This window comes from Simochromis diagramma, unplaced genomic scaffold (assembly GCF_900408965.1).
Source record: "Simochromis diagramma unplaced genomic scaffold, fSimDia1.1 OVJJ01000746.1, whole genome shotgun sequence".
Taxonomy (NCBI): domain Eukaryota; kingdom Metazoa; phylum Chordata; class Actinopteri; order Cichliformes; family Cichlidae; genus Simochromis; species Simochromis diagramma.
The window spans coordinates 142,006-163,025 of NW_024386757.1; the positions used below are offsets into that span (position 1 = coordinate 142,006).

Genomic DNA, 21,020 nt, shown 5'->3' on the forward strand with positions numbered 1-21,020 from the left:
GCTCCAAATGGATTAATTGCGTTGAAATTTTTAATAGCATTAATCGTGATGACGGCGTTTACATTGAAAGCCCTAGTTTGTTGGTTTGTTTTTATTTTGTTTTATTTTGCAAGCTGGTCATTAGATGCCGCTCCAGCCGGCCCGCCCCTCTCCTCCTGTAAGCAGCAGGCGCACCTTGCAAATAGAGGGGCGAGCAACTTTTTTTTTTTTTTTTTTTGCAGATGCCATGATGCTGCCCTGGGCAACCGCCCATGTTGCCCATATCAAAAACTGCTGCTGCCTAGGGGTATGTTCTCACCAGGAAATCCGCATAGCTGTATGGTTAAATGTGGCTGGTAGACTAAAGCACTTTGACTGGTCACAAAGATGAAAAAAGAGCTACATAAATCAGTCAGCCAGTGTAAGAGCTCATTGAGGCCTGCAAAGAGTCTCAGTTAGATACAAATTATTTTGCAAATTTTGATTTTTGCTTTTATTGGTTTTAGAAATTCAGATTACAAAATTATTCCTTAGTACAAACTATTACAAAAATAGTCTTAATTAGATAAAAGTAGTTGGGGTGAGTTTTTTTTGGTAAGGTTTAAGGAGAGAAGTGTCAGATTGGCACAAGCTGCTGCACCTTTGCTAATCAACTCTGCCTTGTTAAACAGCAGCAGGGTGGTTCCTCATGGAGCACATGTGCATGCTAGCTAATATAGTTGACTCAGGAGTGAACAGCTTCCGCTGATATAATATCTGACTTTTCTGGAGTTTGACACTACTAAGGGGCGAAAACAGGCCTTATTCTGTTTTTTGCGTAAGCAAGGAAATTTCCCTGTAGATGTTCAGTAGTTTGTAGAATCCTTATTTGGTTGTATTGAGTGGAATGTAAAGGTGTTTTTTAGTATCTGCTCTAAAAACAACACTTTTAAGCTAACATGGAGTCAGCCTAAAGCGGATTGATCACTTTAGGCCTTCACTCCTCAGAGAGATAAATAAATAAATAGTAAGACTGAGCACACAGCTGCAGTTTGTTTTTATCACACACAACCCCAAAACCAAACCTTTCACCCTGACATGATTATGGAAGGTAGGCGGGGTGGAAGTGCTTTGCCCTCGTGACGTTTTTTTTTTTTTTTTTTTTTAATAAGTCTCATCTTTGCCTTCGGAGAGGAAAGCTCTTTCTGGCCTCTAGCCACAACAGGTTCGAAGGTCCTACATTCAGATTAAGCGGAGCTTCTTCCCAACAGTGACGTTTGTTGGACCCCCAGAAACTGTAAGATGCCTCTGTCCCGTTCGCTTTCCATGACATCCCTGACCGGGGTGCTGCCGGCCTGGGAGGAGGACGAGCTGCCTGTGGAGGACCTGCTGCTCTTCGAAGTATCCTGGGAGGTCACCAACAAAGGTCAGTTTCATCAGAACTGTATTACTTATGTTTCCATTTTCTACAGTAAAACACTGGATGTATCATTGTAGTATTTATTTCATTTGAATCAGTTAGCTCATATTAATGTGTTTGAGTCAATATATTTCAGTGTGCGTGTGTATATATTTGTTTGTTTTTTGTTTTGTTTTGTTTTTTTAATGACTCTTGTGGCTAGAAAAACAATATACAGAATGTATAAATATCTATGAATCAAAGGAATTAAAAAAATCTTCTGAAACCATAATGAACAGTAACAAATGTGTATCTTTAAAGTATCAGTATTTCAGTTTAAACATCACTTTAATTTGTATCTCTAATACATGCCATGTGACAATTTCCTGTTTAAAAAAAAAACCCCTCTGTCTGTTAATATTAGTAATATTTTATGAAAGAGTCACTCTTTGCCCCTTGAAGAGCAAATATTGCACTGAGTGTGCTCCCTCTGAAGAGTTAAACATTAAGCTGATGCTCATGTAGTGTCCTAAACACAAAAAAGATAAAATGACTGAATAGTGAATTGGTTTGCATGTGGACAGCAGGTGTCGTGTTACAGTACTAATTGTGGCTTTTGCCTCGAATCGCTGAGAACATTTTATGCATAGTGAAGATTTCTGCTGCCTGTTTATTCACTCTTACTGGCAGTTTGGATTGAAGTTGGATATGGAAACTGCAACTTTTTTTTTTTTTTTTTTTTTTTAAAGATGTGACAATAGCACATTGTTTTATGTTGTGTTTAATTACCTTTAATTTCAAATTAATGAATCTAAAAATGTAAATATTAATTTGAACATTAAGGTTCAGAGGTTATCAGGCACTCTGCTGTTTTCTCTGGCTTTACTGTTTATATGATCCCTGCTCTCTGATGCAGCTCAGACGTCATTCTCCACTGAATGTTTTGGTGATAATATCAGTATTTGTCTTTATGCTGCCTAGTGAGACTGAAAAACATTACCACATGTGCTTTGACCCCTGCAAACCAGAAATTTTGTGTCTGCTACAAATGGCACCAGTGCAATATCAGCTCCTGGTCAAAATGGGTTTGTATAAAAGATCTGTTAAAGCAATTGATGGCCCCTGACTATTTTCAGTGATTTAGTGTTTGACTAAATGACTGAACAGCTGATGATAATGTATGTAGGTATGTTTTGTCTCTTTCTTTCCATTTTTGTGGATTTTTAAATGACAATCTGGATTATGTCTCAGCACATAATAAGAGGTTATTTAACAAAAGTAAAGCAAAAACACTGTATAGAAAAACTAGGAACATCTTTCCTACTTCCATAGGAATTAGGAGACTGAAAAGCAGCCAGTTGCTGCTACTAAATGCATTTGATTAACTGATCTGGAAATGTGAACAGCTATAGAAGTAGCAGTAGTTTAATTATCATTCAGGTGTCTGTTCACCTAATGCCAATGAAGATGGAAATCAAAATTATGAGGAAGCAATTTTTGTTGCCCATCAGTCTGTAACCGGTTATAAGGCTGCTTCTTGAGCAATTTGAAATCAGTTATTCTGCAGAGAGGGCATTAGCAAGTCAGAAAGCACTCGAAACAGTTTTCAGTCTTTCAGTTGACATTCCAGCAAATTCACCCCAATGATACTCAGAAACTTAACCCTCTGGGGTTTAATTGGCCATTTTTTCAATACTTTTGATTTTACCTTGTATATTTCACATTTTAAAACTGTTTACCTTGCCTTGTTTAAAATAATTCTTGTCAGCACTCCTTGTTTGATTTGGGTTTTTTTTTAATTTTCATTTTGACGTACTGTATTACTTCTAAAATCAACACACAAATAATATGTTAGGAAAAGTTACACTTCTCTCTTTTTTTTTCTTCTTTTAACTGCAAAAACTACAAACATGTTTAACAAATCATTTTCATAACTTGAAAAGCAAACGAAATTGTAAATGTAAAAGAAATTATGCACAAGTTTTGCAAATAAAGTTATTTGGAACTACTTTCCTAAAAATGTAGCAAGGCCTCAGGCGTTTTTATATAACCATTTAAAACTATTTACAGAATAATCAGGTGTTCTGCATCAAATAGTTAAAGTTCAAAATAAATAACTGGATTAAGAATTAACGTAAAAATGGCGTTGACTCCGACAGCTCGCTTTTTACGTCACGTAGCTGCGCAATGAACGCAGTTTTTGTGGGTGGCAGAAAAAAGCGGCGTTCAAAGACCGGGAAAACTGCCTTTTTTTCCGCCACTCAGAAGGGGCGTTGAAGGCGCCCCCCACCCCACCCCCTTTTTTCTGACTAATTAAACGGCGATCTTTAACGCCATTTCTTAACCAGGCGGGTTAGGAAAAGTGGCAAATTGTAGCACTATTGGCTTGCAACAGTTAAAAGTTTTTACCCTTTTTTCTTTCAAACACTGACAGTCTTTTTTTTCTTTTTTCTTTTTCTTTTTCCCCCTCCACAGATTACTGTAGTAATGTGTTAGGAGTCTGTGAACATACAGACTGGTTCCTATTGGACTTTTTACAAGAATTTTTAAAAGTCAAGTCAAAAGTTTGAAACCTTTTGCAGTGACTTCAGGTCTTTTCACTTGCCCTGTGTGTCACTATAGTTGGGGGAATCTACACAGTCATCCAGACCAAGGCTAAGATCACTGTGGATGAATGGGGAGACAACTACTACATGATGGGGCCGTACTTCGAGCACAACTTCAAGACTCAGGTGGAGAGCTGTGAGCCACCAAATCCTGCCATCAGGAAGGCCATGGATGCCCTCATCCACAACGGCTGCCAGGTGAGGGATGGGAGAGGAAAGATTATCTGTGTACCAGTTGACACACCAAAACCTACTGAGTTGACAGGCATACAATTTGCTTAACCATAAAGGGGACTAGTGGGTCTGGGGGTTCTCACCCATGAAATTAGTTATTCATCATTGTGAAATGATGAATATCGCTGTCATACAGTTTGGGCTTCCCTGGATGTACGCTGTGTATGATGGGAATGATGTGATTGCATTGTGATTGCTGGATGAGGATGGTCACTGAATGGTATTTACGCAGGAGGCTCAGATGCCAAATGCGTGTTTGACCACTAGAGGGTGCACATATGCTGATGAGGCAGTTGCAGATCAGACTGTCAGAATACATTTCTTAAGGAAATAACAATTAGCATGACTTTAGTAAAAAGCTATACTAAAGCTGCAAGGCTCCTTGGAGATGTTTAAAATGATCCCTAAGTTATATTGTCTAACTTTAAGAGCAGATAGAAAATGTGTTTGTAAGAACACAACTTGGCTGTATATTGCTGTCATGCAAAAAAACAACACAATATAGTGATCACTTTATACTTCAAATGCATGCATCCAAAATTTCTCTTAGCAAAGTGGATATAACCAGAATCTTCATACCGCCTACGCCCTAAGTAGGGTTAGGGTTAGGCTAACCTCAGGCTAAAACTGTTGCCATGAAACTGAATGCATATCCTGGGATAGAAGCACAGAGGCACTTAAATCTGAAAGTGTCCCTAATAAAGCTGAACTTGTTTTTAATGCAGGTTCATTTTGGTCGCTGGCTGATTGAGGGCAGCCCCTACGTAATCCTGTTTGACATAGGCTCAGCAGCCTGGAACCTGGACCGCTGGAAAGGGGACCTTTGGGACACCTGCAACATTGGTCTGCCCTTCCATGACCGAGAAGCCAATGACTCGCTCATTTTGGGCTCCCTTATTGCATGGTTCTTCAAAGAGGTGCATTATAAGTGAACCTAATTGTCTTGTTAGCTCCTATGCTGAGTTTTGGATTTATGAAAATAAATAAATCTCAATATGCATCACTGAGATGGTTGGCATAAGTAAACATGGCAGCTTTCTTTTGTGTTTTTAGTTGACAGACCACCTTGGAGACAAACCTAATGTCATCAGTCACTTCCATGAATGGCAGGCAGGTCCTGGACTTATTCTCTCTCGCTCACGCAAAATTCCCATGGCGACAGTATTCACAACACATGCCACCCTGCTGGGAAGATACCTTTGTGCTGGGAACACTGACTTTTACAACAACCTGGACAAGGTGAGAGAACAAGAGAACTGCCTTACAGCAAACAGACACATAGTAACACTGTTTGTAGTTGGCCTATAACTGTCATGGACACCAAGCCATTCCCTTCTTATGACTCTAGTTAATAATACAGGCAGGAAAATTTGTCAATGTTTTATTGTGAATCAGAGCTTGATCTTTACGGCTGATATGTTGCCTACAATGTGCATATTAGATTAATTATAAATCAATTTCAGATAGTTGAATTGGGTAGTACTTAAATCCTTTTGACCCTAATAGAAGGGGAAAAACATCAGTGTTTGTAAACATAGGGGCACTACAGTAGGCATGTTATTTATATTATCAAATCACAATAGTAATCGCTTTTATTTCATATTGCACGGCCTTTACACTACAATATGAAATGCAAAAAGTGAGCGAAGAAGAGAAGCCCACAGCATGCTGAGGCCTATTGCAGTGTACCTATGAAAACAGAACAAAAAGCAAAGTTCTTAAGAGTCTGTCTCCTGACACCCCACGTCCATCACAAAATACGCGTGCAACTCACACTCGCGCCTCTCTGCCTACAATGACCAGCCATAAGATTTATGCTCATATTTAAAGGTTTAGCTCTTTTAGGACTACTTAGAGCATCATTAGTAATGTTGAGCTACATTTGGAGATGTCAATGCAATGTTTGTAATTGGCCACACAAGCTAAAGGTCAATGTGGAGCTAAAGGTTACTCCTTGACCGAATGGATAATTGACAGATGATTCTTAGGACCATCACTTATTCTGTCGATGGAATCTTGTTAACTGAGAGTCAGAAAATGCAGCCAATGTGGTAAAACAAAGCAGGATCATTTCCAGACTTACAAACTGTAAATGAACTTTAAAAGAGATTTTTTTATTCATTTAATTGAATAAATGAAATGCAATATTTTATTATGCTCTTGTTTATGCTCAACTATGCCTGAAATTGATAATTATACATGCTGTTATAACCAAAACGTTTTGTGGTCCCACGAGGGTAGTCGAGATCTTGCTTTGTAGGATTAATGAGGATGCGGTGAACTAAACTGGTGCAGTCTCATCCTCATTTTCCCAGTATGTTTCATGACAAACTCTCATACTCGGACACTCGTGTCCTCTCTTGCTCATTTAAACATGTATGCACGCTCGCATCCACACACAGCATAACTCTATATTTGTTTGTGTACCTCCCTCTGTTTTGTCTTTTAGGTGTTGTATCGTTAGTGTACTTTGTTACAGAGGAAGCACGTCTGTTTGCATCTATCTCTCCCTCTTTCTTTTTTTTTTTTTTTTTTTTTTTTTTTTTTTTTGTCCCTTCTATTCTTCCACTTCTCCTGTCTTTTGCCTAGTCTTCACCCTCTGTCCACCCCAGTATTATATCCACAAACGATAATATGAATAATATTTTCTTTTTTTAAATAATTGCAACAAAAACATTCCCATGAGGAAAGTAGACCCTCTGTAGGCTCCTCTTGTTACAGCAAATATATTTGGTAAAAAAAGGCATTCAGAAAAATATTCTGCTGCTCTGGGCAGGTTTAAAAAAATGCTTGATAATTAAACATGTTTCGTCCCCTAAAGTAAAATGAATGTTTTTGTTTTTTTTCTGTTTTTAAAAATTGTGTGTGGCAGTTTAACATTGACAAGGAGGCTGGTGAGAGGCAGATCTACCACCGATACTGCTTAGAGAGAGCAGCAGTTCACTGTGCTCACGTCTTCACGACAGTCTCTCAGATCACTGCTGTGGAGGCCAACCACATGCTGCACAGGAAACCAGGTGGAAATTTTTCACTATACTATCTCCACAAGAACGTAGTTTTACGTTGTCTATTGGTTTTCTGACGATCCATGCAACACAGTCATGCAAGAAATGTTTTTACAAATCACACTACAGTCCTGTAGATAAATGCATATCATGATTGACTCATTTGTAGCGATAACTAGCAACAGTAACTTGAAGTAATCAGTTTCTGTATGATGTTCACACAGTCACACAATTTGAAAAATTGGATAATTCATCACATCTGGGGGGGGGGGGGCTCTGAACTTGGAACACAACTGTATTCCAGGGATTGATGGCAAAAATACCTTCAAGTTTGAAATAAAATTTTGAAGCTAAACACAAAGTAATTTTGATACCACTGTCAACGGAAAATGAATAAAACCATCTTTTCCTTTGTTGGTACAGATGTGGTCACCCCAAATGGGCTGAATGTGAAGAAGTTCTCAGCCATGCACGAGTTTCAAAACCTGCACTCCACCAACAAGGCCCAAATCCAGGAGTTTATCAGGGGACACTTCTATGGGTTTGTTGCTTTATTAAAAAGTAGTCCTGGCAGCTCTCGAAGTTTGTTGTACTTCATAAAATGAATCGACAATTTCATTTTATTAATCTTTATTATCTTGGTAGTCACCTGGACTTCAACTTGGATAAAACCCTCATCTTCTTCATTGCTGGGCGCTATGAGTTCTCAAACAAGGGAGCAGATATTTTCCTTGAATCACTGTCCAGACTGAACTATCTGCTGCGGGTGAGGCCGTGTTTGTTTTGTGCCTTTTTGGTAGTGTTGTGTTGTACACATCTAATGGAAACCCATCGTCACCGTCTCTGCAGGTCCACCGAAACGATGTGACGGTCGTAGTTTTCTTCATCATGCCAGCGAAAACTAACAACTTCAATGTGGAGTCACTGAAGGGGCAGGCAGTACGTAAACAGCTTTGGTACGTCCTGCTTTGCTGATTACTTGTAGCAATTAAATAATTCTGTACAGTACATCCATTTTTTTTCATTATATACTCTAAATGTGATGAACAATACCCGGGGGGGGGAATCTGGAAATCTGTTGGGATTTTTCTCCCTCACTGATCACTTGGGGAGCTGCAGTTTTTGGCAAAATTGTAAATCCCAGAGGTTGTAGTGCATCTGCCTCCCAATTTAGAAGAAGGCTATAAAGAACGGCACATGAATGAAATCTGAAATGGAGCCTGGGAATTGCAGGGCCTTCTAAGTTGTCTCTGCTGTGTTGTTGTTGCCATGCAAAAGCAGAGGCTGTATGTCAACAGGTAATAAGGAAGAAAGTGCACTAATAAATGAGACAAAGGAGTGTTGTTAGGAGAATTTATTTTTAGGCGCTACTGATGCTCAAGTTCCCTGAACTTCTCGTGTAGCTGTTCGCCACCTGTTTGTGGTGATCACCTGCACAACATTTATTGCTTCAAGCTTGGGCTTATCGACCTTTCTGGGCAGCCACGACACATCAGACAAATCCAATCTTCACTTGTAAATAGCAGACAGTTTGAGACAGCCTGGTATTGATCTGATTTGAAACACAAACCTGATTTAACTGCAGCCTGAACAAAGTGTTTACCTCCATTAGGAAGCTGTACTGAAAGACTCGTCATTATCCAACATTGATTTAAAAAATGTGTACTTCCTCATGAGTGGTTGCCAAGGTGGGCATGGTTCAGCAAAAATGCAACTTAGGAACTTTACTCCTTCCCTGCTTTAACTCTTAAACGGGTCATTCTTACTATTCGGTGCCATTTGAGTCCTAATGACATAATATGGTATATTTAGTGTAAAACTTGTCTAATGCTTATTTCTAAACCATTTTCTTGTATGTTTAACCCCCCTCTACCATAGAACACATTGATATATACACAGGATAAATACATTAAAAGTAAATTACTTTTATTTTAGCACAAGTCACTAAAGTACTATGTCCCCAGTCATGCTTGCTCGACTTCAGTTACAAATATAACTTAAAAAAAAAAAAAAAAAATCTAGATTTTTCATCATTTCTGGATTGGCTTATTTATAATGTTCCTCATCAAATGTTCTTTTTTATTATTAATGCATGTTTAATACTTAAAATCTTTAAAAAATGTTGTGTCCCTGAATCAACTGTCACCCCTGTTACTCTGATAAGAATTCCATAGAACACATCACCTGATTATTCTTTTAGTCACATGACACTCCCGGATGTAACATATTTTGGAGGGAAAACTTTCAAGAAGAAGACGAGTAAGTACCACTCTTTAATCAACCCTTTTTTCAATGTTTTAGCAAGATTTTGTAATGTGGCAAAGCATAACACGTCCAACCTGTTACGCTTATTAATAGTGGAAACAATTTTTTTTTTTTTGTAATTTTTATAATATGGCTAATAAACATGTTAAAAATGGTTCTTAGTGGTCACCATGTACTAGCTTGTTGTTCATCATACTAGTAGTAATGGCTAAGTTTAGCATAAAATCTCCCCCCTGTTACCGTCACCCCTGTTATTGCTATGCACTGTAACATGAAATTTCCTTGCAGATTTTAAAAAGGGACATTGTAGCTTTTAGAAAATGTAAATATTACTATAACTGTGTATTCAAAACAGTTATTAATAGAAAATTGAATGTCCTGTAACAGGGTGGACATTTGGCACGTCATGGGTAAAGACTTTGATTTTAAAAAATATTATAATATAATATCCTTAGCTGGACCAATACATTTTTCTTATAGGTTGAAAATCCCTCTTTTAGATGAAATGTTAAAATAATTCAAAATTTTGTATTTTTTGATGAAGAGTGATCAGACTGAAATGGCACCGAATAGTAGGAATGACTCAAACTCTAAATAATAATGATTTTCTGTTACTGTTGGTGCTTCAAACTAACAACTGCAGTGGTGATAGATTTCCTTTGCTTTTAACAGGGATACAGCTCATGCTGTTAAGGAGAAATTTGGTAAAAAGCTGTATGATGCTCTGTTAAAGTAAGTATTTCTACTTGCTGAGGTATTTGATGTTGATATCAAAGTGTTGTGTAAATTTGCAGATCAATGATGATGTATGTATGTCTTCTTTCATTAGAGGGCAGATCCCTGATCTCAACAACATTTTGGACCGAGATGACTTCACCATTATGAAGAGAGCCATCTACGCCACACAGGTGTGTGTGTGTGTGTGTGTGTGTGTGTGTGTGTGTGTGTGTGTGTATAACCTAATCTTTAATTCTACTCCCCCTCTTTCAAGTAACTGACTACCATTAGTCCTTATTGATGATAATGACCTAGAAAGATTAATATCAGTAAATTGTACCAGTGTATTGTTTCCCAAGACAAACTGTTCAGCTGAAATCTTTACACCTAAGGTGACACTCTTGATAAGAAAATTTTAATATCTGTAAAATAATGTGGAAATTGGGATCTTTTCAACCAGCCAGAAACGACCTTTTTACTACATAAAGGGCCATGTTTATGGTTGCGCCACTATTACATTTAGGCACATAAAAATTTCAGGATAACTTATTTCAACAACATTAAAGATATAACTTTCATTTTGACTCAAATGTTAAAGCTATGCTGGAATATTTTATTTTGAATTTCATATAACTTAATACAATTTTATTTTTTTTTAATTGTCATCTTGCTCTGTTCATTTAATTTGTGGGTCCTTTTGTAGTCTGCTGTTAACAGTGTGGATAACATCGCAGGCTGTCGCAGTATTAGCAGAGAGTGCGGCACATGCAGTTATTCAATCTTCAATTGAAGTTCATACAGCACCAAATCACAACAACAGTTGCTGTAAGGTAGACCCTACAATAATACATGCAGAGTAAAACCCAACAATCATATGACCCCCTATGAGCAAGCACTTTGGCGACAGTGGGAAGGAAAAACTCCCTTTTAACAGGAAGAAACCTCCGGCAGAACCAGGCTCAGAGAGGGGCGGGGCCATCTGCTGTGACAGGTTGGGGAGAGAGAAGGAAGACATGTTATCACGATAACATATGTACACTCCCACAGTAGATAATACGGCCTCATTCTACTAGCTTACCAGCTCAATGTCCTTACTGCAGTGTCTTTTTGATAGTTAGATGGTGTAACTCTGGACACTTATCATTCACAAACACGGCCAGACCCCCCCCCCCCCCCCCCCTTATCTTATTTCTGCTCTCCTTGGTCAGCCTGAATTAGATGCAGATAAACATGGACTGTCTTACTTTTTGGTGTTAGTGTGGTTAATTGGACGGATAAGATGCCCACTGATGCCAGGGCCACCAATTCATCCACGTTACTGTGAAGAAATCTCACATTCCACATGATGAGATGATGGGTCCGTATCTTCTCCTCTGGTTTCGATGCCTGATACCAGATTCCTCCTAACATCTTAGGGCAGCTCTGGACTAGAACAGAGTCCAGCTCCTGCCAAGGATGGTTCCAGATCTTGACTACATCTAGTTGATATCTCTCAACCTCTCACAAGCTCAGGCTTCAATTCCACCAGAGAATTGATGTTCCATTTCCTAATAGCCAGCCCTGGTATCTGGAGACTGGACCACCGCCCTCCTGTAGAGCCTTTGCCTTTGAACATCGCCTGTCACACAATGTACCCAATGCCTATAGCGCCTTCTAACCGTAACCTGCAGGTGGTGGACCTACTGGAGGGAAGCCAGTATAGCTTCTTTGGGCTGCATCTGACTGGACCCCATTGCCTAAGGGCCTGGTCACCAGGCACTTTTTAAAATCACTCAGGGGTCAATTGAATTCCTCACTTTTTATGTTTATCTATCCTAATCGCATACTTTAACCTCTTGGCTTGCAGAGGCACAGCCTCCCTCCAGTAACCACTCACAACATGCTGGACGACTCAGCAGATCCCATCCTGTCCAACATCAGACGTGTTGGCCTCTTCAACTCCAGGAACGACCGTGTCAAGGTAAACAAAACATTATGTCAGCCATGTCAGGTGTGATAAGATCTCTCTATTGATGGAGATAGATATTAATTTTTAAAATATATATCTAAAATGTGGAGAGATCTACTGTGACTACACAGTTGGTCTTTAATCTATTGACTTGTAGTTATTAAAAACAAACAAACTGGCTTAACTTTTATGTTTTAATTTGTGCTATGCTGCCAAATAAGGACATGGGCAACTCTTATCTGTGTGTCACCCTCTCAGGTTGTTTTCCACCCGGAGTTCTTGTCCTCGACTAGTCCTCTGCTGCCAATGGACTACGAGGATTTTGTCCGTGGTTGTAACCTTGGAGTGTTCCCTTCCTACTATGAACCATGGGGCTACACACCTGGTAGACTGACCATCCTCATGTTGTAGCCAGGCATAAATGTTTCTACACAAATGCTTTATACTTCCCCTGTGCATGTTGTTTAGGGCTTCTGTCTTCTGTTCTCCAGGTGAGTGTACTGTAATGGGCATTCCTAGTGTGACCACCAATTTGTCAGGTTTTGGTTGCTTCATGGAGGAGCACGTGTCGGACCCTGCTGCATATGGTGCGTGAGTGCATTCACACTCATGGGTGCACAAACACTGTGAATTATGTGTGTTCATCCTTATGGATTATGTTCTTTCCCCCCTCCTCCTCTCTGTCAGGTATCTATATAGTGGACCGACGCTTCCGTTCTGCTGAGGAGTCCTGCAACCAGCTAACTCAGTTCATGTTCAGTTTCTGCCAGCAGTCTCGGCGGCAGCGTATCATCCAGCGCAACCGAACTGAGAGGCTGTCTGACCTTCTGGACTGGAGATACCTGGGACGGGTCGGTTTCTGATTCTGAAGCCCTGAATAGTTACTTGGTTATAGTCAGAACAGGACACAATCAGAGAAAACAGGAGTCTACTACTGAACTATATTCTGGTTCAGCCAACAAATAATCAATTTTATTACTGCTTTTGCTGTTTACCAGATACAGGTATACAACAGTGAACAGCAAGCTGCCAACTTTGGTTGTGCTAGGCTATTCCACTTACACAAGTCAAATATAGGGCTACCATGCTGTGGTTCCTGTGAACTGTGGTACAATGTGCCATGTATTGATCTGCTATATAGTTCACCCTCTACTTTAACAGGATAACGTGCTGACCTCCAAGATGATTGCAAAACAAGCATACAAGATTTCATAATTGGTCCATATGTAGAACAAAGCATGCACTTTAAGACTACTTTCGTTGTTACTGAAGGATGTATTCTTATGGTCAAGATTTATTAGAGGTGGTAGTTCAGACGCCCACATTGCAAATCTTTCATTGAAATGTTTGTTCAGTTCTTAATGTATTTCTGGCTTGTTTGACAGTTCTACATACATGCACGTCACCTGGCCCTTAGTAGAGCTTTCCCAGAGAAGTTCAAGATGGATCCCATGGCCCCTCTGAAGGTAAGGAATCCTTTACAAGGAATTTTGATCATAGTTGTGCACAAAACTTTATGTAGAGTAAGTGTTGAGGAGAAAGTAGAGCTTTGTGAAGTGATTTAAAGAGTTTACTGTTTGTGGGGATTATGTCTGATCCCCTTTTGATTTAATATTGGCCTTACAACTTAAGTTACCCTAAAAACCTTGGTCAGGACCCTCTCTGTCCTCCTGAGACCCAGCCTAATCATTTGTCCTCTGTAATGGACTTTTTTTCCCCTATATCTTTTGACTTATTTGAGCTACCCTAATAAGTCCTGATGTGCTCAGAGGACATCCTGGCCTTTCTCGTGTGTTTGGCTGGCCTCTTTTTGCCCAAAGAGGCAGGAAATGACAAAAAAATGTTAAACGGAAAGAAACTTCTTTTTTTTTTTTTTTTTTTTTTTTTTTTAAATTCTTCCTTTCCCCTCAGTTCTCATGAGGCTAGGACCTTTGCTAGCTAGCTGTGATCCTGGGTTACATTTACAACCTAATTGAAAGCATGAGAAATGTACTGGCGTTACTAAATTCTGTGTGGTTCTTGTACCAAACAAGTTGATGCCATTGGATCCTAATGATCAGCGGCCCTCACATCACATGTGACAAAGTCTGAGAGACTTGTTATGGTCCATGAAAACATCACTTGACCCTCTTCAGATTGTGGCAGGTAGATTGATTGCATTGTCGACTCTTATATTTGGTCTCTACATAAGCCTTGCTTCCATCTAGATGCTTGCTGAGGGTCATCTTGTTTTATTTATCAAATTTAACACAATTCAGTCAGATTAAGAGAGACATACAGGAAATGTTAGTAAACATCTCAGGATCTCATGTATCACAGTCTAACTGACAAACTGCAGTATGTGAGATAGTTTGTCTAATGTTCAATACAGCAACTCCAAGGGGAACTTGCTGCGTCCATTCTTGTTGTCCTTGTACACATCCCACTTAAAATCAGACGTAAAAATCTGGCTCATGACATCGACAGAAATACTGATTTTTGTAGTGATTGGATATGTTGGGAACAAGAGGAGTACACAGGACTGGTGGATCATTTTGTGGAGCAGAGAAATCCTCTGCTTCTGAATGTGGAAAAGACCAGAAAGGTGATGGATATCTAAACGAAGATGGTGGCTACACGTCCCGTGTCTATCGTAGGACAAGATGCCGCTGTGGTGCAGGAGTTGACATCCAGATACTTCTACATTAAAAGGCTGAATTGGAAGACCAACACAGAGGCTGTATACAAGAAGGGGGTGAGCATCCTCTATTTCCTAAGGGAGCTGAGATACTTCTGGAGAATTTCTGTCAGTTTCTTGTGGAGAGCAGGGTGGAGCTGGTGATGCCAACAGACTGAATAAACAGATTAGGAAGGTTAGTTCTGTGACTGGCTGCAAACTGGGAGTCTGAAATACTACAACTATATACATTTTGTTGTTGTTTGTTTTTCTTTTCTTGATGAAGTCAACTGCTGTAACAAGAATTTTCTAAGTATTTAAGAGTGCTTTTTTAAATCCAATGTTTCTAAGCGATTATCAGATAAAAATGAGCATTTCATGGTTCTAGGCCAGCCTGCCAGCTTCCTTTTTTTACTTTAGGCTCCTCTACTCAACTGGTAAGAGTTCACACACTAATCATAATTAACGATCTACTTCAACTTTAGATTAGTGTAGCAAAATTCACAGATCTGTTTAGGAATCACTGACTTACAGTGACTGGGCTCATTTGTCTCCACAGACGGAGGGTTTCCGGTATCCCCGGCCCTACTCGGTTCCACCCTCTCCTTCTGCCTCTATCCATTCCACGCCCCACCACAGTGATGTTGAGGATGACGATGATGAACCCTATGATGAAGATGAGGAGGCCGAGAGGGACCGGATGAATATCAAATCTCCATTTGTGCTCAATGCTGTGCCAGAGGGGAAGAAGCAGCAACCAGGAGAGTCAAGAAACTGAAATGCTCCAGAGTAGCTATGGCCTTTACAGTTGGATGGACTCGACAGACAAATGTGTGCGGGGGGGGGGAAATCACTGCCTGGTTAGCCCCGCAGTCTACACCACAGTAATGACAACCCCCCCACATCATCACCTTTTGTTAACAATTGTTACACTTATTCTGCTGCCAGGCAATAAAGTCCACCCTGCATAACAAACTTTTTATAAAGTTTGTAGAAAGGTTAAATCTAAGTTTATCATCTGTCTTCAAATGCTAGCTCGCCAAAATAACTTTAGTCAAGCAGAGTCTGAAAATGCTAACTGAACATTACAGTTATTTAAAATAAACTTGAGTAGAACAAAGTGTCTGTCACAGGCTTTCCATTCGTTTGTCTGTTTGCATGAAGCGATAGTAGAGGGTTGCGCTTTAGGAGCAATTTAGAATAAGCAATGAATTTGACACTGTAGCCTTTTAATTTTAGAAGACTATTTTTCAGATTAGAGAAAGCAAAACCAAAAACGATGACATGAGACGAGGGACTGTCAAAGTAAAACAGGAAGTATAACACAGATGTGGACTTTACACTGAACAAAGGGACCACTGAGCTAATCTGAAGGCTGAAAAGTTGAGGTTGGAAGGTCTGCAGCATTTGACTTTGCAAGAATTTGGTTACATCTGTAAACTATGCGTCTCAGTATTCACTGACTTTTTGTGATTGGACTTGTTGCACAAGTGACATTTGGAATCACTAGGATGATGCAACTACCACTTCACGTTTAAAGAAGAAAGTGATGGGCAAAATCTAACGACTACTTATTGCCTTTTTTTTTTTTTTTTTTTTTTTTAAAAGTACACAATTTTTACAGTGCACTTTGGTGTTACCACACACCTCTACACAGTAGTTTAAATATGGCAATATAAGGGAACGAGCTACATGACGTGATTTGATTCAAAAGATGCTTTGCTTCACTCTGGACTGAAATGGTTTGTATATGTTTTGAGTTTTCCAAGGTAATCTTGTGGTCTAATATTGCAAAAATTCTGATGTACTCTATTTTATTATTTATCATCATGTTTTCATCTTTCCTTGAATTTCCAAGTAACCTAATTTCAGTTTTGTTTAAATTCTTGATTCATATTTTTGAAATCTGGAGCTTCTTGATTTTTTTGTTTTACAGGGATTGATTATATACCTGAAAAATAACACTGACCACAAAAGTAGAAAATTTGCCCCAAACAGTTTCAATTAAACTCTTTTTATTAAAACATCACATTTCATATTTAGAGAATTTATATTTACAGCTTCCTTTTCCCCCACACACAGAACAAATCAGAGGTTGTCTGGCAATGATACAAACATTAGAAATATTCCCTCTTCCACACTGGTAGCTCCTGGATATACACCTCATCTGCGTTTTCATCAGCTAGAAGAGAGGAACGGTAAAAGAAAGTATGGAATTGAAATTGAGCAAAAAGAAGAACAAAACACACATTTTGAACTAAATGCCACAAGATTTGAAATCTATTTTTTTTTTTTTTTTTTCTCCTTCTATTATTGCCTTTTCACTACAATCTGAAGTTTATTCGAACTGGAACAAATTTAAAAAAAAAAAAAAAAAAATTCAACCTCTTTTCTTTATTGGGGCATAAAGGCAAATTTGTGTCGCAAAAGCCCTTCATAAAACTTCAATGACACAGCCATGCTGACAACTACCATAGTTCCCACAACTTGAACTCTAACACCTAAATCATCTGTTTTCTCACAGAGATATTAAAGGACTGTTAATCTTTTTTTTTTTTTTGTATATTTGGTCGGAGTTGCACTATGCCAGTTTACAGTATATGAGTTACCCAGTCAGCTCTAGAAATATCTACCTTCTCTCAAAAACAGCTGAAGTGGCCATCATGGCATCTTGTGATGCTCAAAGCATGAAAAACATACATTTGAAAAACGTGTATATAGAACCCATAGGTCCAGATTCTGCTCTCACCTCCCTCTCTAGCTTGCTGTAGGAAATTAAGCAGAACAGTAGCAGCCTGGTCCACAGTCAGCTTCTCTGTGTTGTGACTACGAGTCTCTGACAATCAAGAAAACACAACACAGTCCTGAAGGTGATTGCAGGTCAAGGTCCGCCATGAAAACCACTTACTGTGTATAAACATGGAAAGTTTATTTTTGTCTTTCTTTTAAATAATGAAAGTTAACTCTGTGAGGTCTAAGTCACCATCAGTGTTTACCATAAGCCCTGTGCAATCAAAATGTTTCCCCCCCCCCACACACATATCAAAAACCATTTATTTTTTTCAAGAGGCTATTTTGCTTTCAAATTAGTTATGGTTACCACCAAGGATGACTAAAGGTTCTTTACATTTTTTTTTAGATTATTCATTTGTTATTACATTTTACAGGATACTTTATTGTACCTAGGTGAAGAGTGTCGTAGACATCTCCTTCTTTTCGGTCCTCTGAGATGAACCTTCTTCCCTCTGAAAAAATGTTTTTAAAAACAACTTTATGGTTTATTTACATAACTAACTAAATAAATAGATAAATGGTGACAGTAAATGTTTATCGTCACCCTGTTCCTATTATGTCAGTAGCTAGATACATACGGGTGCCCTTGAGGTACAGCATAGCCTGCGGGGTCCAGTTTCTTCGCTGGAATGAGCCCTTTATAGAAGAAATAGTATTTGAAGCTCAAAGCTGGAGGTATTTTTATGACTTTAGAATACTGTCAGAATATGAATAATTGTTTTGGTAATCTTGTGACAAAGCAGTTCAACAGGGGAAAAAAATTAAATCAAACCAGCCGTACCTTTGGCGTGCTCCGTGACTGGGAGATAAATGTTGCCAGTAATAAAAGTGTGAGTACATACGCTATTGTGACAGTCTTCAAACCCTGTCGGTAAAAAAGAAATGATCAAATCATGATGTCATCAGCATCCTTCATCTTCCTCACAGACCGACTCACTCAGATATGTGCCTTTATATTCACTTGAAGAAATCTTTTAATAATTAACTCCGTAACTGTGAAGCCTCAGTGAAAAACGTGTATATGCAATATATCTGTGAATACAAAGAAAAAAGTGAACTTTTAGTGAGGACATCTCCAAAATTACTTTGATATTGCTGATTGATTCATCTTTTAGAAAGTGAGATATTAAAATGTTTAGTTAAGATAACATTTTCCTAAATGACATTTTCAAAAAAGAATGCATTTCACTTTTTTGAGGATGGAAAAAGTCCAGATATTTAAAAAAATCTTTTCCAATGAAACCTGTTTTAAAAGAAAAATAAATAAATAAATTCCTTCCACCAAAATACTGCAAACGTTTCATGCCTTCCACCTACCTTCATGGTATCACAGGTCCTGTAAGCCTGGCGCCTGCAGAGACAATGAGAGAGTAGAAGGTTCAGGGTAGCTGCTGGTGGTGTTTCCTCTGCCTCTACTTATATCCTCTGTGAACCTTCTATGCTCCGTCAAGATGCTGCCAGCAATAGGTCATGCAAGTTTGATGGAAAGGGGGCGGTTAGGAGAGTGAATGAATTGTGCCACTAATCGATCCAGTTCCTTTCACAGACAGCTGAAGTCTGTTGTAAAATACCTGTGAATTGAATCAAGCTTCTCTAAACACTCCTGCTCCCCAGGGTGGTTTTTCAAAATTAGTCGGAGCTGCAGGCCATTAATATGAAATGTGGAGCACCCTGGACGTTCATAACAACAGCAATATTCTCCTCTGTGGTAATTTTTAATGTTTGCACCTTGCTTACTGGAGCAGTATACGGAGAGATGTGAGTTCATTTAATGAATCAAAAGGCAACATATCCACTAATGAAAGGAACAGTCCACAGCCTACAGGAGTGAATGAGTGATGTTCACTGTCAGTAATAGAAGAATATCACTAACTGCCCTATTTCCCACATTGTAGCTGGTTACTCAAAGATGCCACCAAGCATTTGTGTGCATTTTTTAATACGGTTACACTCATGGGGTGGCTGTAGCTCAGCAGGTCATCTGCTGATCAGAAGGATGGTGGTTAAATCCATAAGAATGGTTGGGCCGAGAACTGCAGGAGGTGAGATTTAGCTGTGGCGGTGATGTGAACGAGGAGGGACTCAAGGAGTTGGGTCACTGCTGCTGCTGCAACGTGGGAAGGCTTGTCCACTGCTACTGTGATGTGGAAAGGATTTCCTGCTGCTACTGCTGCGAGGTGGAGGAATTGGGAATGTGGAGGTGATGAACAGGGCTTGGAGCATCTCCTTAGCCTGGGTCAGAGAATGGGCAAACTCCAAAGCCACAGAGAGTTGGTGCAGGTGATGATTTTCCCAGAAAATGGGCCCTGGATGACTCATCTTTCAGTGGGATATCAGCAGAGTTAAGGATGATACTGCAAAAACTCAATACTAACACACCTCAATCTGTTAGGATCAACACCATCACATGTTTATCCATCCTTTATCTACAACACTGGCTCCCCTCAGGGCTGAGTCCTCAGCTCATTTCTCTAAACCCTGCTCACACATGACTGCAAAGCCAATTTCAGCAATAACCCCATAGTGAAGTTTGCAGATGACACAGCAGTGGTGTGGTCGGCTCCTCAAGTCAGCCAGACTCACAAACAGCTTCTTCCTCTGGTCCATTCAACAACAACACTACCCCACCCACCTCACCAATCTGAGCCATGGTTTGAGTAGCCCCCATCACTCAGGCCAATCACACACAGGCCACTCTATTCAGTCTTCTCTTTGCACCACTTCCAAGCATTTTGCATCTTGTTTTGTAATGTGGGCCTATTCTCTCTCTCATTTTTGGATACATTCTCTTGTTTTGTATACTTTATATCCCACTTGATTGTATTTATTTCTCCTGTTTTATATTTCTTCCTGCTGTCTACTATTTCTATTTTGTTTCAGCACAGTTGGTGTGGACACCCAGAATTTCGTTGTACATGTACAATAACAATAAAGGGCTATTCTTTTCTTTTGTTCCTTGTTTGTCCTTGTTGTTTTTGGTTTTACTGGTGTTCATTTGACACTGCATTTACCTTGTGATGTACAGGAGTGTTGCTTTTATCTTGACATTAGTACTCATCATTTTGAATTCTTTCTTTTCTAAACTGCTCATATTTTAATGTTACTATTAGTAGACATTTTAAAAATAAAATAAGCCATTTAATTAATTTGCCTATTTGTAGTTTTTTTTTGTGTGCGTGTGTTCATCTTCATCTACTTATGAGCAGTGTGCATGATTTGGTGTTTGTGTTTAGGAGATATATATAAAATTTTTAGTCTATCCAAGCTGTCTCAGGGCGAGAGGCAGGGTGCACCCATAGACAGGCTGCCAGTCTGCTGCAGGGCTAATACAGAGAGACAGACCACCATTCAAATTCACATTCAAACCTATGGGCAATTTGAAATCACCATTTAACCTAACCCCAGTCTTCTAAGTATTTATTTACTGCAATCTGATTCA

General features: G+C 39.2%; 2 protein-coding genes across 4 annotated transcripts; one reads left to right on the forward strand and one right to left on the reverse strand.

Moving 5' to 3' along the window:
• Positions 1-622: 622 nt before the first annotated feature.
• On the forward strand, positions 623-15,908 carry gys2 (glycogen synthase 2). Of its 3 annotated transcripts, XR_005695074.1 has the most exons (18): positions 623-1,384; positions 3,980-4,161; positions 4,923-5,114; positions 5,251-5,436; positions 7,070-7,214; positions 7,626-7,743; positions 7,848-7,968; positions 8,052-8,158; positions 10,140-10,199; positions 10,297-10,375; positions 12,031-12,144; positions 12,391-12,517; positions 12,624-12,719; positions 12,820-12,983; positions 13,518-13,598; positions 14,769-14,866; positions 15,177-15,225; positions 15,348-15,459. XR_005695074.1 is itself a non-coding variant. In XM_040026455.1 (16 exons), the coding sequence occupies exons 1-16, from the start codon at positions 1,261-1,263 to the stop codon at positions 15,564-15,566; spliced, it is 2,115 nt and encodes a 704-aa protein (XP_039882389.1). In that variant the 5' UTR covers positions 623-1,260; the 3' UTR covers positions 15,567-15,908. The 3 variants fall into 3 exon arrangements, 1 of the variants encoding a protein (XP_039882389.1); XR_005695073.1 differs by lacking the exon at positions 15,177-15,225 and having other exon boundaries at positions 624-1,384; positions 15,348-15,463; XM_040026455.1 differs by lacking the exons at positions 14,769-14,866; positions 15,177-15,225 and having other exon boundaries at positions 15,348-15,908.
• Positions 15,909-16,855: 947 nt separating this feature from the next.
• On the reverse strand, positions 16,856-19,276 carry spx (spexin hormone). Its single transcript, XM_040026628.1, has 6 exons — positions 18,899-19,276; positions 18,363-18,446; positions 18,160-18,217; positions 17,971-18,033; positions 17,538-17,624; positions 16,856-16,970 (listed from the first exon to the last, which is right to left on the reverse strand). Exons 1-6 carry the CDS (start codon positions 18,902-18,904, stop codon positions 16,906-16,908), a joined length of 363 nt encoding a protein of 120 aa, XP_039882562.1. The 5' UTR covers positions 18,905-19,276; the 3' UTR covers positions 16,856-16,905.
• Positions 19,277-21,020: the final 1,744 nt, after the last annotated feature.

Excerpts from the sequence above, each read along its gene's own strand:
- gys2 (XM_040026455.1), top strand. The coding sequence starts at position 1,261 with ATGCCTCTGTCCCGTTCGCTTTCCATGACATCCCTGACCGGGGTGCTG. Across the intron at positions 4,162-4,922 it reads TCATCCACAACGGCTGCCAG|GTTCATTTTGGTCGCTGGCT; the intron begins GTGAGGGATGGG and ends TTTTTAATGCAG. Across the intron at positions 8,159-10,139 it reads GCAGTACGTAAACAGCTTTG|GGATACAGCTCATGCTGTTA; the intron begins GTACGTCCTGCT and ends TGCTTTTAACAG.
- spx (XM_040026628.1), bottom strand. Across the intron at positions 18,218-18,362 it reads AGTCACGGAGCACGCCAAAG|GGCTCATTCCAGCGAAGAAA; the intron begins GTACGGCTGGTT and ends TCTTCTATAAAG. Across the intron at positions 16,971-17,537 it reads ACAGCAAGCTAGAGAGGGAG|CTGATGAAAACGCAGATGAG; the intron begins GTGAGAGCAGAA and ends CCTCTCTTCTAG.